We start from the raw sequence: 15,496 nt of genomic DNA on the forward strand, positions 1-15,496 counted from the left end.
ATGAAATTCAAAAAGTATTTGAGAGCTTATACAAATACTACAAAACGACGTAAACGCTTTCCAGGCTTCAATGGGTTAAACCTGCAAAGTCAAACACCTCACGGCTGAGTATAAACCTGAATCGTCTCACTTAGACTGATTTCAAACTGCCACATTGTGGTTCAGCGATGAACTTTGACTTCCTGGAGCTGAATTCTGTTGTCAAACTACATCAGAGACAAAGTTCCACACCAGTTTAATGACACAGCTCTTGCAGATAAGAAGACTCCGGTAGACTGGCTACAAGTAGAGCACATTTACAGTTCACATGGCCGGACCATGTGGCCACAGTCACAGAGAGATAACTCACTCTGAACACAAAAAAAAAAAAAAAAGGAAATAGGTGCTCTACTTAACAAAAAAGGAATGGTGATTCAAAGAAAAACAAGAATGGTAAAAACAGGAAGTACCAAAGTAAACAATTCATCCATTAGCTCACATTTACACCGAAAGAAAAATTAAAAAGGAAGGTGTGAAAAGAGAGAGGGAGGGGCAGACAGATGGGAGAGTGTGTTGGTAGAACCATTGTTTCTCTGGAGGTGGAGAGCTGCATCACGGCTCTGAGCATGCTCAGATTGGTGCTGATGTAGCTCAGTGGGTCCCTGCTCCGTCACCACGGCGACTGCAGCAGCCTCTACGTTTCTATGGGAACAAAAACACACGTTACAAGTCACTGTGCTGACACAGTTACACTTAAAGCAGGGGTGGGCAATTAATTTCCCCAAGGGGCCACATGACCAATACCACGAAGGTTGCAGGGGCCGGACCAAAACTCTGAACTAAATTCTGCTCAATATTAATGTAATCGCTTTATAAAATACAGTAAATTATCTGGTTTTGAGCTGCTACTGATAGGAACACATGTTATGATGAGACTGTTAATGTGGAGTAAATCAAATATAGCAGTAAAAAGTAGTAAATACTCCAATCACTATATCACTTTAACATTTATTTTAAACACAACTGTAAATGACCTTTAGCAAGGTTCCTATTGGTGTTTTTGTATTATATAGCTTGTTTTTCATGTTTGTACATTTTTTAAGGTGTTTTACAATGTTGTGATGCTTTTATTTTGAAAAGGCACCGTCCAGTGTAAAACGGGTGCTTTAATTTTGAAAGGTAGTGACAGGAAATAACCGGTAGAACGAACGGTAAATAATAACGAGTGCGTAGTAATTCATATAAAGTTGATATAAAGTATCAAAAGGCTTCTATAGTGGCTGACTGACAGGACACAAGGTTTGTTAAAGTTTATTTTATTCTGTCATATATATTAGTGGCTATATTTGTTGTCTTAACTATAGTAAAAGTGCTTGTTAGGTCTAATGCTAATGCTAATGTTTGCTATTTTTTTCAAAATAAAAGCACTGCGGTTATATTGATTTCTAATTTCTTGGTAACCTCATGCGGGCCGGACAAGGACAGCCAATGGGCCGGATGTGGCCCGCGGGCCACCCAATGCCCAGGTCTGGCGTAAAGGCTAAATCTGTACAGGAAGGATAATAAAGAGATTGCATTAATTCATGATAAAATGCAAATATGTTGGTTTTTGAGAAGTGTGATTAAGGCAAATGTGCAAAAAGTAACCCCTGATGGCTTTTCCTTCATGTCTGGGATTGTTTTTTTTATTTTACAGCTGAAGCAACTATAGCACAGGAAAGCTGTAAAACAAAAAAAAAAAAAAAAAAAACAGAAAGAAAGAAGAGATAATGTGTTCCAAAGTGCAGCTGCCTATCAGCTGCTGTGGCCTCACGCCATCATCACCTCTCTATCACATCGTGTTTCACAAGTTTCTGCTCCCAGTCACCATAAATACAGGAACATTAAGAAAACATTATTTAGCTCATAAACTAAACCATTATTTAAACAATTGCAACTACTTACAATCTATGAGGTCAATAAGTATCAAACAGGGGTTCTTATGTATAAAGTAATTTGCCTTCCTGCATCTTTACCTAACTTTTGTCATAGTTACTTTGAGTTTAATTCTCATTATTGCCAAATTCTCATTTGTTTATCAAGGTGCAGTGGAATGACATAAAACATCTAACAGAATCATGTTCCTCTTTAAATACTTTTAAGACCAAGCTCAAAAAAATCCCTATAGATGTTCTACACCTTTGTATTTGTTTTTTTGGCTTTTTGATCTTTCCTGCATTTTCTTTTTACTGTTTCTTGTACTGTTATTTCCTAACGATTGAATGTTTTTTTAAGTGCAAACAACAATAAATAAATAAATAAATAAAATAAATAAATTAATACAAATGTACATAGAAGTTTCAAGTTTAACTACATCCATAGAAAGCTGCCTACATTATGGAAAAAAACACTCAAGTTCAGATCTCTGTCCACAACAAAACACCTAATCGAAAATAAACTGCAAACTACTTTGATAACAAAATTCCAATAATAATAATAATTTTATAAACATTCTTAAGCTAACTTAAGATTTTAATATTTCTCTTTTGTTCAGTGAATATTTTTGGGGTTTTGAAGTGTTGGTCGAACAAAACAAGATGTCACCCTCTGGCTTTAGAAAAAATATATAGGTAACGCTTTATATTAAGGTCCTTGTAATAACCATTAATTAATAAGTAAGTCCTTACAAGATGCTTATATAAGCTTATAAACACACAATAATGTTAATAAGTGTTAATAATGGCATTACAAACACCCATGACCCACCCATTATGTCTTTGCCATGCCTTTATTAATCTGATTTTGTTTGCTTATTGATATTAAAATATACTTTATTGCTCATCTATTATAAGTGAACTATAAGTTAACTATGCTTTTTGCAACTACTGGATCTAAAGCGAGAACAATGCCTTATTACTTGTTAATTAATGGTTATTAAGGACCTTATAATGAAGCGTTACCAATACATTTTTTTCTAGTTTGGACATTTTAATGGATAAACAATCAAGAAAATGTCATTAAATATTACTCATTAAATAAAGAGTGTTTACCTGTGGGCTCATCCTGAATCTGTTCCTCTGTCTCAGCAAACTCTGCTGCTGGAAAGAAATATGCATATTATAAAATGAGACTAATGATATTACCTCACAAAGCTTTTACCCCATTAAATGTACAGTGAGTGTGTGTGTGTGTGTGTGTGTGTGTGTGTGTGTGTGTGTATCTACCTTCTTCTGCTGCCTCCTCTTCTTCGTGTGCTACTTCTTCTTCTGTGACTGTGGAGCACAAAACATTTGACACCATGAACAAACTACGTATCTGATAATAACACATTATAGCAGCTGTTCTCAACCTTGGAAGTCAGCTCTGTCTCCACTGTGTTAAAGTGTTCATGTGTTAATGTGTTTTTGGTCACTTAATGTCTTATTTTGGTCTTTTTGTGTGTTTTTTGTTTGTTTGTCATTTTGTTTCTTTTTTGGTCATTTTGTGTCTTTTTAGGCAATTTTGTGTCTTTTTTTTTTATCATTTTGTGTCTTTTTTTTAATCATTGTTTGTCATTTTGTGTCATTTTTGGTCATTTTGTGTCTTTTTAGGCCATTTTGTGTCTTTTTTTGATAATTTTCTGTCTTTTCTGGTCATTTTGTGCCTTGCTGAGCCTTGTAGAAATGATCGTACCGCAACTTTTCTGCCGTACATTTGTTTCATAAATGAGGGCCTCTGACTGGACCTCTCCAACAAAATGCTTTATCATGCCAGATATCTGGAATGTGTCTGCAATGGACTGGTGACCCTCAGCTCCAGTCTGCCAACAGTTCAGACATGGTGACTGTCGTCATGGGAACGAGTGCCTAGCTAGTGTTAAACTGCCTCTGATCTTGGTTTTTTTGGCCCACAGCTTTTCAGCATAAAGCTGTCCAAAGCATGCTGGTCAACACTTTGTGCGTATTTCCCAAATAACCATTTGCGTATTACACTTATTAAGTATTGCACTACTTGTCTAAAAAGGATAACAAATTATAGTTTTTCCTCCACCAGACGAGGAGCTACAGAGGTCTGGTGAATCTTTCTACAACACACATTTTTTTTTTTTTTTTTCACTTTTCATTTACTCAAAAAAGTACTGTGGAGGACCCCAAGCACACTTTGATGTGTAAAGTCTGTAATGAGGAGACTGGGATTCATTTGTTGGACTTTTTCTTTAAGCTAAAAGCTGTGATCCATGTTAAAGCTGGATATCCTGACTACACAGCTCCTCTTTTCACTCTTACCTGTTTCTGTCTGCTCCTCTACTTCTTCTGGAGTTGCCTCTGTGTCTGCTGCCTCCTCTACTGCCTCCTCTACGGGAGCTGCCTCCTCTTCCGCTGCCTCCTCAACTGCCTCTTCTGAAGGAGCAGCCTCCTCCTCTTCAGCTTCGTCTAAAGGTGCCGTCTCCTCCTCTTCCTGTGCCTCCTCCACAGCCTCTTCTGAAGGAGCAGCCTCCTCTTCTTCAGCCAACTCAACAGGTTCGTCTGACTGTGCTGCCTCCTCCTCTTCTGCTGCTGCCACCTCCTCCACAGCCTCTTCTGAAGGAGCGGCCTCCTCTTCTTCAGCTGACTCCTCAACAGGTGCTGCCTCCTCCTCCTCCGCTGCGTCTTCTGCTGGAGCTGCCTCTTCTGTTGCTGCTTCCTCAGCAGGAGCTGCCTCTTCTTCTTCTTGCACCTCCTCCTCGACAGCTTCCTCTGCAGGTGCCGCCTCCTCTTCAGCGGGCTCCTCTGAAGGAGCTGCAGCCTCCTCTTCGACAGCTTCCTCCTCTTCAGCAGCTTCCTCAACAGCTTCCTCCACAGGAGCGCTTTCCTCCTCTACGGCCTCGGCCTCGGCCTCTGGCTCCTCCTCAGCAGCAGCCTCCTCTTCCTGCTCCACCTGAGCAGGTTCCTCCTCTGCCTCATCAGCAGCCTCAGCCACCTCTTCTGCCTCTCCGAATGCAGCCTCCACCTCTGCTACAGGCTCCTCCACAGCAGGCTCCTCCTCCTCAGGCTGGTCTGCCACCATCTCAGCAACCTCCTCAACTGGAACAGCCTGAAATGTCAAAGAGAAAAAAGACGACATTTACACATCTTTACCGTTAAAACACATTGTGACATCAGAGGAAACACGGGGTCAAAAGGTTGGGAGGTTTCCTCTGTTGTCTCCTGAAGCCTAGGAGACACAAGAGCATCCTTCACCAAAGGAAAGGAGCCAGTGATGTCCTACAATTTCCTGCCGCAGCAACATTTACAGTAAATGTACTTCAGTGTTAGGGTAAATTTGGTGATTATAAAATGATATGACATCTTTTATGAAACTTCTTATGTACAATGGATGCTTGCATAAATTTGCAGTTGTTTTCATACAATCATACTAAGCTGTATACTACTAGACCGTGATCACATACGCAACGGATTAAACACGGGAGATGCAACTGTGGCCGCCATCTCTAATTATGCACAGCGTTTCCGCTGATCATAGCATCGTGATCGTGAATTAACCAGCATCGCTAACTGTGCACAGAGTGTCCGGTGCTTGTTGTAAACAAACAGAGATCGCTAATTGAACACCTCCTGCAGCAGCAGCACATACACACTGTACTGCTACAGAGCTAACTGTTAGCCTGTTAGCACATACACACTGTACTGCTACAGAGCTAACTGTTAGCCTGTTAGCACATACACACTGTACTGCTACAGAGCTAACTGTTAGCCTGTTAGCACATACACACTGTACTGCTACAGAGCTAACTGTTAGCCTGTTAGCACATACACACTGTACTGCTATAGAGCTAACTGTTAGCCTGTTAGCAGGTATTGGACTGTAATGGAAACACTAACCCTAACCCTCAAGAGAAGGAGTCGTGGGGTAATGGGTACCCAATGACTAACTGAGCAGAATCCATCTCTTTATTTCTAGCGCTGTCTGCTCTAACCCTCCAGAATCACAGCTCCAGTCCCAAAACTACATACTTCCTCTACAGGAGCCTCCTCCACCGGGGCATCTTCCTCCACCGGGGCATCTTCCTCCTCCACTGGGAGATCTTCCTCCTCCACAGCGGCAGGCTCCTCCTCCTCCACAGGGGCAGGCTCGTCCTCGAGCACCTCTGGATCCTCCTCAATCACCTGGAAAGGAATACAGCGCCCACACGTCACACTTGATGTATATAGATCATTTAAGTTTCAAGTTATTACCATTACTATTCCTTAAGTTAGTAGGTCTCAACCTTTTTGAGTCGCGACCGCCAATTTAACATGCATGTTGTCCGTGACCCCCCGCACAGTTCAGATCACCCAAAAAAGACACAAAATGACCAGAAAAGACACAAAATGACCAAAAAAAAGACACAAAATGACTAAAAAAAGACACAAAATGACCAAAAAAAGACACAAAATGACCAGAAAAGACACTAAATGACTAAAAAAAAAGACATTAAATGACCAAAAAGACTAAAACACATTAACACATGAACACTTTAACACAGTGGAGACAGAGCTGACTTCCAAAATGATTTGGCGACCCCCAGAAATCATCTCGCGACCCCAATTGGGGTCCCGACCCCAAGGTTGAGAATAGCTGCCTTAAGGGTATCAGTTACAACCTCTACTGTATTTATCAAGTGTTTCTCTAATTAATTAAATATGGAGCTCATTCTATACATTTAATTTTACAAGTTAAACTTCAACAGAAAAGGTAAAGATTGAAAGAGAATCCATAAATGGCCCTCAGTGATTGGACACAGTTCCACGGATGGTTTTTATGAAAAATAAGTTTGAGAGTACGAACCTCGGCAGTCTCCACCAGCTCTGGTTCAGCCTCTAGAAGGGACAAGCACAAGGAAGAGTCATATACTAAAATATAATAAACAGAATGTCCCACATTGACACATATCAGCTAGAGAAAAGACATTTTCCATTATGTCACATTAAGTGAAGGTTATCCAACGAACAGAAGGATTTATTACAGAGTTAATAACCTTTTTCTCTGCATTTATTAAAGTGCCAGCCTTGACTGATGAGGAGCACATACCTGGTGGTGGCGGTGGCGGTGCAGCAATGTCTTCTGCTACAGCAGCTTCAATCACTTCCTCCACAGGTACAGCTTCAGGTTCAGGTTCAGGCTCAGGCTCAACAACAGCTGAGGACAGGACAGAACATTCCTGAAGCACTCTTTTCTAGCCAAGCACAATATTACAATACTACAATATTACTCACTGCAGCTTTATCACAAAGGTGCAGGAAAGCTATGGAGCAGTTTCTTCAACTTTGTGTGCTTTAATACTGTGTTTAATTTTGGTTTCAATTTCTTCTATAAAAACAATTTTATTGTTTAGGTAGTAAAGTAAAAGTGCCTCTCCAGTAAAACTGCTGAGGGGGAAGAGGGTCGTTCTTCATTCCGGCTGACTTTTTATGGAATTTTTGTCCTTCAGCATCTTTAAAAAAGGTTTGCATATATGCCTTGTAAGTTATATGTTTAAGTATAAAGTACCCCCACATTTATTTGTTTTTGGTTTTTTTTTACAAATATTTTTTTTTAATTTAAAAGTATGCATTTAACCCTTTGATGCACAACATATGGACAACCCTTCTAATACACAACATGGGTCAAAATTGACTCATTCATCCAAAGTTGATTTAAAATTAAATGACCTAATACTATAATAATAGTGATTTGTTTCAAATAGTTACTTTCCACACTCATATTTAATATATTTAACATGTTTATGTATAATTTTGTCACACATACAGTGTATCTGGAAGGTTTTCACAGCGCTTCACTTTTTGTTATGTTTCAGCCTTATTCCAAAATTGATTCAATTCATTTTTCCTTAAAATTATACACACAATACCCCCATAATGAAGTTTTTGACCCATGTTGTGCATGAGAAGCGTAGTGATACAGAAAGGGTTTTTATTCAAAAAGTAAGAAATTAAAACAAAAAATTAGGATTTTTGATGATCAAAAACAAGTTGATTTAGGAAAACCTGGAATATTAAATGATGAAATTAATTTATTGCAAAGATATAGAAAAATAAAAACTCAGTCGGGTCACTTTAGACCCATGTTGTGCATCAAAGGGTTAAAGTGATGTTACTACAATAACTTTAGGTTTAGGAAAAATCATGGTTATGAGGGAAAGTGGCACACAAAATCAGCTCACTGTTGAGGTGCCAGCTGGAGCTTTAATAGTTAAAAACCAAGTAGATGGTATATGTTTTTAAATTGTATCTAATGGCATTTAATCAAGTTCTTCATGTTGCTATCAAATCATATTTGATCATATTTGTCTCTAATAGGTTGACATTACACAGTGTGAGCTGTGATATCCATGAGATGCTGCCATACTGGAACCCAGAACAAATAGAAAGTGATAAGAGCAGCGACACTGGGACATCACCACCATCCAGCACCTGTGTCCCCACTATCTACATGTCCCCGTATTGACTCAGCAGGGAGAGTGTGTGTGTGATAGTGTGTGTACCTTCTGGTGTGGGTTCAGCTCGGAGCGTCTCCAGTGGTGCAGCAGCTTCTTCACTACGGGACGTGACCACAACAGCCTTCTCTTTCAGTCCTACATGAGATGAATGCACATGTTGCTGGGAGGAAACAGATGTATGTGCACTATAGAGACATACAGGATGTGCATGTGTATACTGTGGCATTGATCACATTGAACAATATTTACTGACTGGGGTTTGAAATGTCACTTCTATGGATGAAGCAAGGGATAGCTGTACATAAGCAAGGTAAAGACCAAGGTTATTATAGTTAACGAAAACTAAAAAACTAGAGTTTTCAAAAAACGATAACTAACTGAAACTGTATTTTGTGGTTACAAAACTAACTAAAATTATAGTGAAAATGTCCTTAGTTTTTGTTTTTGTCAACTTTTTTCATTCATAATTCAGTGTTTCTATTTGAACATGCAACACATGGTGAATTTGTTTACTGAGACTGGGATGTTTACACTAGAACCAAAATACAAAACACCCAGAACTGTAAGAGTTAATAACCTTATTGGGGCTGAGATGATAAACCAAAGGAAACAAAGGCAAAATTTATTATGACCTCTTTGAATCTGGCACCCAATATATAGCCCATTACAAAAAAACACTAAAACTAATAAAAACTAAACTAAAACTAGCAAACTCACTATAAAAACTAACTAAAACTAACTGAATTTGAAAACAAAAATTCACAACAAAATTAAAACTAAAAACCAAAAACCTCAGAACCCCCAAATCCTCAGAGAGCAAATATGTGACAAATATTCTGAATGTGCAGAATGTTTTGAACATCTTGCTGAAACACGTCATTTAAGTCATTTAAGTCTCAAAAAGTTTACAAATTAGTTTACAAATTAAAACATGTATCAGAGACATGATTAGGCTCACATTTGAAGAGGGCATTGTCCTGAAAAAAAACACATAAAAGATGGAAAATCATGCCTATGCGTGTGTTGACTTAGCAGGGACAACAAACAGAAGCTGATCTACAGGATTATAAATATTTGACAATAATTTAGGAGACTTAAAAGATTATGGAATATAATATGGTATGGCTTTTGAGTTGTTATCCAATGCCCGAATTTGGTATTTTCCTTTACATTAAGACATTTTCACCATAAATTGATCCAAAAAGGTACTAGTTAGTTCATAAAAATTCACATTGGAGGAAAGGAAGTGTCCACCTGACGTGTCCCCACAGAGACTAAAACCAAACCTACAGCCTTGGTACGAACAAGATACAATGTATAAAAACAAAAGTTAAACTGGCGTTTCTGTGCAAAAACTGAATGTTGGTCTGAGGTCATAAAGACTCAAAGTGTATGAGCTCCATTTATTTCTGAGCTTCCCAGCATGCATTCTGGTGGCAACATAGACAGCATTCACCACTAGAAATGAGGCACCAACAGGGATCCAGAAACTTTATTGGCAAAAGAAAAATAACACATTTATGACTGAAAACATTAGAATATCCAACATTTTCTCCACTTGGAAATCTAAATTTCTGTCTAATCAAATCTAAACATGGTCATGAACACTACATTACCCTAACTATCAACACTCTGAGGATCTTTCCATGCTTGTTCTGACCCCCAATATTAACCAGAACCAATCTCTAATCCTTCCTAATCATCCCAGTCCCTTTCCAACCCTCAACTAAAGTACACTGTGAAAAACAAGCAACTATACTAGTGGTTAGCGATCCCAACTGGTTAGTTCACAAATCAAAAAAAAAAGAGAACATTTCCAGTAGAGCACTGGTTGACATCCACAAACTATGCAACCTTGTCTTTCTTGCATCATCACTGGCCCTCCAGTCTCTCTCTCTCTCTAGCTAGCTAGTAGCATGCTAGCTAGCACCAGAAATGGCCAGAAGTAATTACGACAAATATGTTAAATTTAACAGAACAATGGTGCAACAGCCACATTTTGGCCAATGGCGAGCTCTGGCTTCTTATTGGATGAAAATATTCCTCTAAAACCTAATCATCTCACTTCATTTCCTGCCTCTCCTTTCAGATTTCTCAGCTTTGATTCTTGTTCTTATCTCTTTGATTCTTGTTCTTATCTCTTTGGCAGATTCTTTCCCTCTCCCCTTGTCTCTCTCTAGCTAGTAGCATGCTAGCTAGCACCAGAAATGGCAAGAAATGGAAGTAATTACGACAAATATATTAAATTTAACAGAAAAATGGTGCAACAGCAACATTTTGGCCAGTGTAACACTGAAATGGCGAGCTCTGGCTTCTTTTTGGATCAAAATATTCCTCTAAAACCTAATCATCATTCATTTCCTGCCTCTTCTTTCAGATTTCTCAGCTTTGATCCTTGTTCTTATCTCTTTGGCAGATTCTTTCCCTCTCCCCTTGTCTTCCTCCCCCTCTACCTTTTTCTCTTCTTTCTCAACTCCTTTCTTTGATTTCTTCTCCCCTTCTTGCTCCTCTTTGCCCTCTTCCCTTTTTTCTTCCTTTGCCAGTTGTTTTTCCTTGCTGAGCTTCACCAGAGCCTTCTCCATCTCTTCTTTCTCCATCTTCTCCTCTTCCTCTTTTAGCCTGATGGCCACTCTCTCTTTCACTCTGGCTGTGATCTCTTTCCTCCCTAGCTCCAGCTCCTTCTCCTCCTCCTCCTTGGCCAGGAGCTGTCTGACCTCAGCTAGAGCCATCTTGGCCAGCTTCTTGGCCTCCACGCGCTCGTGAATGATGGCCAGCTGCTGCTTTAGAGCCTCTCGGAGCTTCCAGCCCACATCCTTGGTCGGAGAGGTTTCTGGGATGGATGAGTAACAACACCGTTTGTGGTTTCACCACTCGTAAAAAATAGTTTTTATAGTTCAAAGACCATGCGCAAATCCACCACTCATCAGGCTGGCGTGCAACTGTCTGCAGACAAATTTAAAAAATGATAAACCAGCTCCATGCCATACTCTTACTTTTTATCCTAAGAGTTGTGAGTAGACTTTGTAGATTAATCCGGATTGACACCAGTTTCTTTATCCATAAACTCAAAGTATTTACAGTACAGGTTGTAAATATTTCCAGAAAAAAAGTTGCAAATTTACTAGATTAAAGTGGCACATCTACAAGAAAAAAAGTCGCAGATTTAAGAGATTTAAAGTGGCAAATCTACGAGAAAAAAAATGCGCAGATTTATGAGATTTAAAGTGGTGAATCTGTGAGAAAAAAGTTGTTTTTTCCCACTTTTTTTCTCGTAAATTTGCAACTTTTTTTCTCAAAATATTACCTGAAGTTACCAAATATAGTTCTTTGCGTGATAAAGGGTTAAGTACAATTTTGAGGTATGTCGACTCAAACTTGTGTATTTCCAATTATCTAACTTTTTACTTGTACTTCACTACATTTAGCTGCCATGTTAAGTAGTTAATTAGCTCCACCTTGACGACAGTAAAATGCTGCTTACATAAATGCATCAAAAGTTTGGACACACACCTTCTCATTCAATGCGTTTTCTTTATTTTCATGACTATTTACATTGTAGATTCTCACTGAAGGCATCAAAACTATGAATGAACACATATGGAATTATGTACTTAACAAAAAAGTGTGAAATAACTAAAAACATGTCTTGTATTTTAGATTCCTCAAAGTAACCACCCTTTGCTTACTAGAATATAAGACATGTTTTCAGTTATTTCACACTTATTTGTTAACCCTCTATGGTACGCATTATGATGCCAGTTAGGAACAAAATGTTTGGAGTGTTTTTTTGTCTTAAAATAGACTAAAACATGATCCGAAGAAATTTTATAATTCTTTCTTTTGGAAGTTTTTGGGGTTTGTTGCTCATAAGGCAACATTGTACCATAACAGTGCACAAGTGAAAAAGAAAGTTTTTAAAGTTAATTTTAACATAATTTATTTAATAAACTTGTGTAAAAGATTCAGTAGCTTCAACAGGGTACAATACATAACACTTTAAATTTAAAAACATTATAAAAGGAACTTTTTCAACTGGTTTCTTGTCATTAAACCAACGACCCATTGAAATGACAGTCTAAGTGTATGAGACTATCAAAAATGAAAGTTTAACTCATCTATCAGTAGGAATATTTTTTTTCCAGATGGAAAAGGGCCAGGAAATGATGTTTTGAGTGATTTTTTGTAGCGCAAAATGACAAAGCTGTTTCCTTTGGAAAAGTCTGCAAAAAAGGGTTTCAATATGGCCTCCTGGAGGTCATGTGACAAATTAAAGCATTGCTATTGGTTCCCTATACTCTTCCCTCTTTTTTAAAGTATCGCATCACTCAAAAACATGCATTGTAGAAATTTGACAGGCCAAAAATGGGAATGTTGCCTGAGGGCAACACCGTACCATAGAGGGTTAAGTACATAATTCCACATGTGTTCATTAATAGTTTTGATGAATCTACAATGTAAATAGTCATGAAAATAAAGGAAAAGCATTGAATGAGAAGGTGTGTCCAAACTTTTGGCCTGTACTGTACGTTAAACCTGGGTTGCATACCAATCACTCACAGAATTAGGCCAAACCTTTTCAAATCACAGCAAATTAGCCATGGGTTAATAACTCTGGGGCACAAATAAGAACAGCTGGATCTAAGATTGCCGAGTTGTGAGAATTTCACACGGATCCATTAGTGCAGCCACACTAGAACACAGCACAGACTCATGCTTGTTGCTGCATGACGATACCTTGTTTAGCTCCTCTCCTGGCTGCTTCTGCAGGTTTTTCATCTGATGTTTAACACAAAGACAACAGTTACCACACTGGGCTCTTTTATAGCTTATACCTTCATCGTTCACAGCCTCAAGTGATTAGACCTTTTACATAATCGGTCATCATTCCTGCTGTCCAGTATCAGTTCAATTTACACCTGAACTCACCTAGAAATGGAACATGAAGCTAATGCTGAAGCAAACCGCACTGTTGCTATATACACTACCGGTCAAAAGTTTTAGAACACCCCAATTTTTTCAGTTTTTTATTGAAATTCAAGCAGTTCAAGTCCAATGAACAGCTTGAAAGGGTCCAAAGGTAAGTGGTGAACTGCCAGAGGTAAATAAAAAAAGGTAAGCTTAACCAAAACTGAAAAATAATGTACATTTCAGAATTATACAAGTAGGCCTTTTTCAGGGAACAAGAAATGGGTTAACAACTTAACTCTATGGAGTCTTGGGCTATTTTGTCCATTTTTGAATTCTTTTCATGTCTTTGTAAGTCATTTTGTGTCTTTTTTTTGTCATTTTGTGTCTTTTTTTGTCATTTTGTGTCTTTTTTTAGCCATTTTGTGTCTTTTTAGTCATTTTTGTGTCTTTTTTTGTCATTTTGTATCTTTTTTTAGTCCTTTAGTCCAACATAAAATGTGATTTTGAATCTTATTTTTACTTTCAAAACACTATCATGCTCAATCAAGAATTTTAAATGTTGCAAATGTGCATTAATTTCAGAGTACACTGAGACATTAAACTGCATCATTTTCAAGTAAATTCTGGAAAAGTTGGTGTGTTCTAAAACTTTTGACCAGTAGTGTATGTTTATATATATCATTTATGTTTAATATTGACCAATACTGGCTGTAGTCTTGCATAGCCAGCTCTGGCTGCACCCGTTGTTATTCTAGTGGCAAACAAAAAAACCCACCCCACCTTGTTAGTCTTCCTTTAACCCCAGTACAATTCACAAACGTCCAATATTAGTTTTGGTGCATCAATAGCCTGCAGGTTCATTCCTCTAAACAGCCAAACCTGGAGTCACCACACCCTGAACAGGAAGAGCCGGTTCCTAAATCAGGCATTTTTCTGTCTCATGCACCAGACAAAACACCCTCAGTTGGTTTCAGCAGTCTAAAATTGTAGCATTTTGTAGCGTAAGGAATCAAACAGGCCTCTTCTCAGCATCACTTGACTCTTATCTTTGACCCAGAACACAAATCAATTGGCATGAGAACAACTTAGACAAGGATGGATTCTATCTGTGCACAGTCACACACCTGGACATTGGATTAAACAAACTAGTTGGCTTCGGTCAATGTGAAGAAGACCAGCTCCAGGCGTGGTCTCAATGTTCTGATAGCATGACACATTGCAATGAGTTCAGGGTGAATTTACACCTGCATCAATGCATTTTATCCAGGAAAACATTGTATGTTAATACCAGGTAGAAAGGCAGTCCAATACCAAACCAAAAGCCTTAAACTTTAGATTTAAAGAGTGCAAATTCATGCTTAGTCCCAGAGTCCAGAGGAAATGTTGAGGATCAATTTTTATGGCATGCAGCAATAGTAAAAGAGAGCAGCTGTTCATGTGCAAATTCTCTTTTTTACATTTTGTCATTAGTGCTATTGGCTGCAAATAGGTTGGCCCAGAAAAAGATGTTAATAAAAAATAAATAACTTCTAAAAGTGTTCCTGAGTGTCATGTCCATATCCCAGCACAGGGATCATCGTCATAGAAAAGTCTTCAAAAAGTTTGTCAAGTTTGACAACATTAGGGGGTTGCAGTGGGTGAAACCTGGAATGGGAGGGGTCTAAGACATGATGTCAGACTGGAGATATCCATATCCAAAGCTACTGACCAGATTAAGTTGCCAAAATCAGCAGATAACCTATTGTAGGATCAGTTTTCCCGACACTATATAGCTTGGGCTGTTTTCTATTGTGGCTTTTGGTTCAGAAAGTGCATTATCTTGGATATGTTGGCTGCTGCAGTTGGCCTGAGGCTATTGGTTATGGAGGCCAACTATGACGATCTTCTGACCCTGATTTCCATCATCTTTCGCTCCTCTATTTCTGAATCCTGTCTCATCTTCGTCCTCCTCGTCCTCCTCCTCCTGTGCCTCCACGAGTCCTCTTGAGGCTCTGTGCTCCTCCTCCTCCTCCAGCGGCTCCAAGGGGTTTATCAGACCGTACAGGAAAGTGAAGAAACCATTTAACCAATCAGAGCTGCCCTCCTCCACTTCTTCTAACCAATCCAGAACCTTGGATTCACCCTGACCATCGCCCTCACTGGTCAGGCCTACGCAAACAAGAGGGGGTTGGATTGGGGGGGAGGGGTGGTGGA

At 38.8% G+C, this 15,496-nt stretch overlaps 1 protein-coding gene across 1 annotated transcript in view; it reads right to left on the reverse strand.

Moving 5' to 3' along the window:
- Positions 1-218: 218 nt before the first annotated feature.
- asph (aspartate beta-hydroxylase) overlaps positions 219-15,496 on the reverse strand; it is a 37,332-nt gene continuing 22,054 nt past the window's right edge. Inside the window, exons 4-14 of the mRNA XM_059345313.1 lie at positions 15,177-15,451; positions 13,130-13,171; positions 10,756-11,253; positions 8,441-8,555; positions 6,988-7,095; positions 6,745-6,776; positions 5,931-6,083; positions 4,224-5,010; positions 3,183-3,230; positions 3,009-3,056; positions 219-681 (exon numbers count right to left, since the gene is read on the reverse strand). Of these exons, the coding sequence (XP_059201296.1) occupies positions 674-681; positions 3,009-3,056; positions 3,183-3,230; positions 4,224-5,010; positions 5,931-6,083; positions 6,745-6,776; positions 6,988-7,095; positions 8,441-8,555; positions 10,756-11,253; positions 13,130-13,171; positions 15,177-15,451 (2,114 nt within the window). The 3' untranslated portion in view covers positions 219-673. The remainder of the gene's footprint in view (positions 682-3,008; positions 3,057-3,182; positions 3,231-4,223; positions 5,011-5,930; positions 6,084-6,744; positions 6,777-6,987; positions 7,096-8,440; positions 8,556-10,755; positions 11,254-13,129; positions 13,172-15,176; positions 15,452-15,496) is intronic.

Source organism: Centropristis striata, chromosome 11, assembly GCF_030273125.1.
Source record: "Centropristis striata isolate RG_2023a ecotype Rhode Island chromosome 11, C.striata_1.0, whole genome shotgun sequence".
Classification (NCBI taxonomy): Eukaryota; Metazoa; Chordata; class Actinopteri; order Perciformes; family Serranidae; genus Centropristis; species Centropristis striata.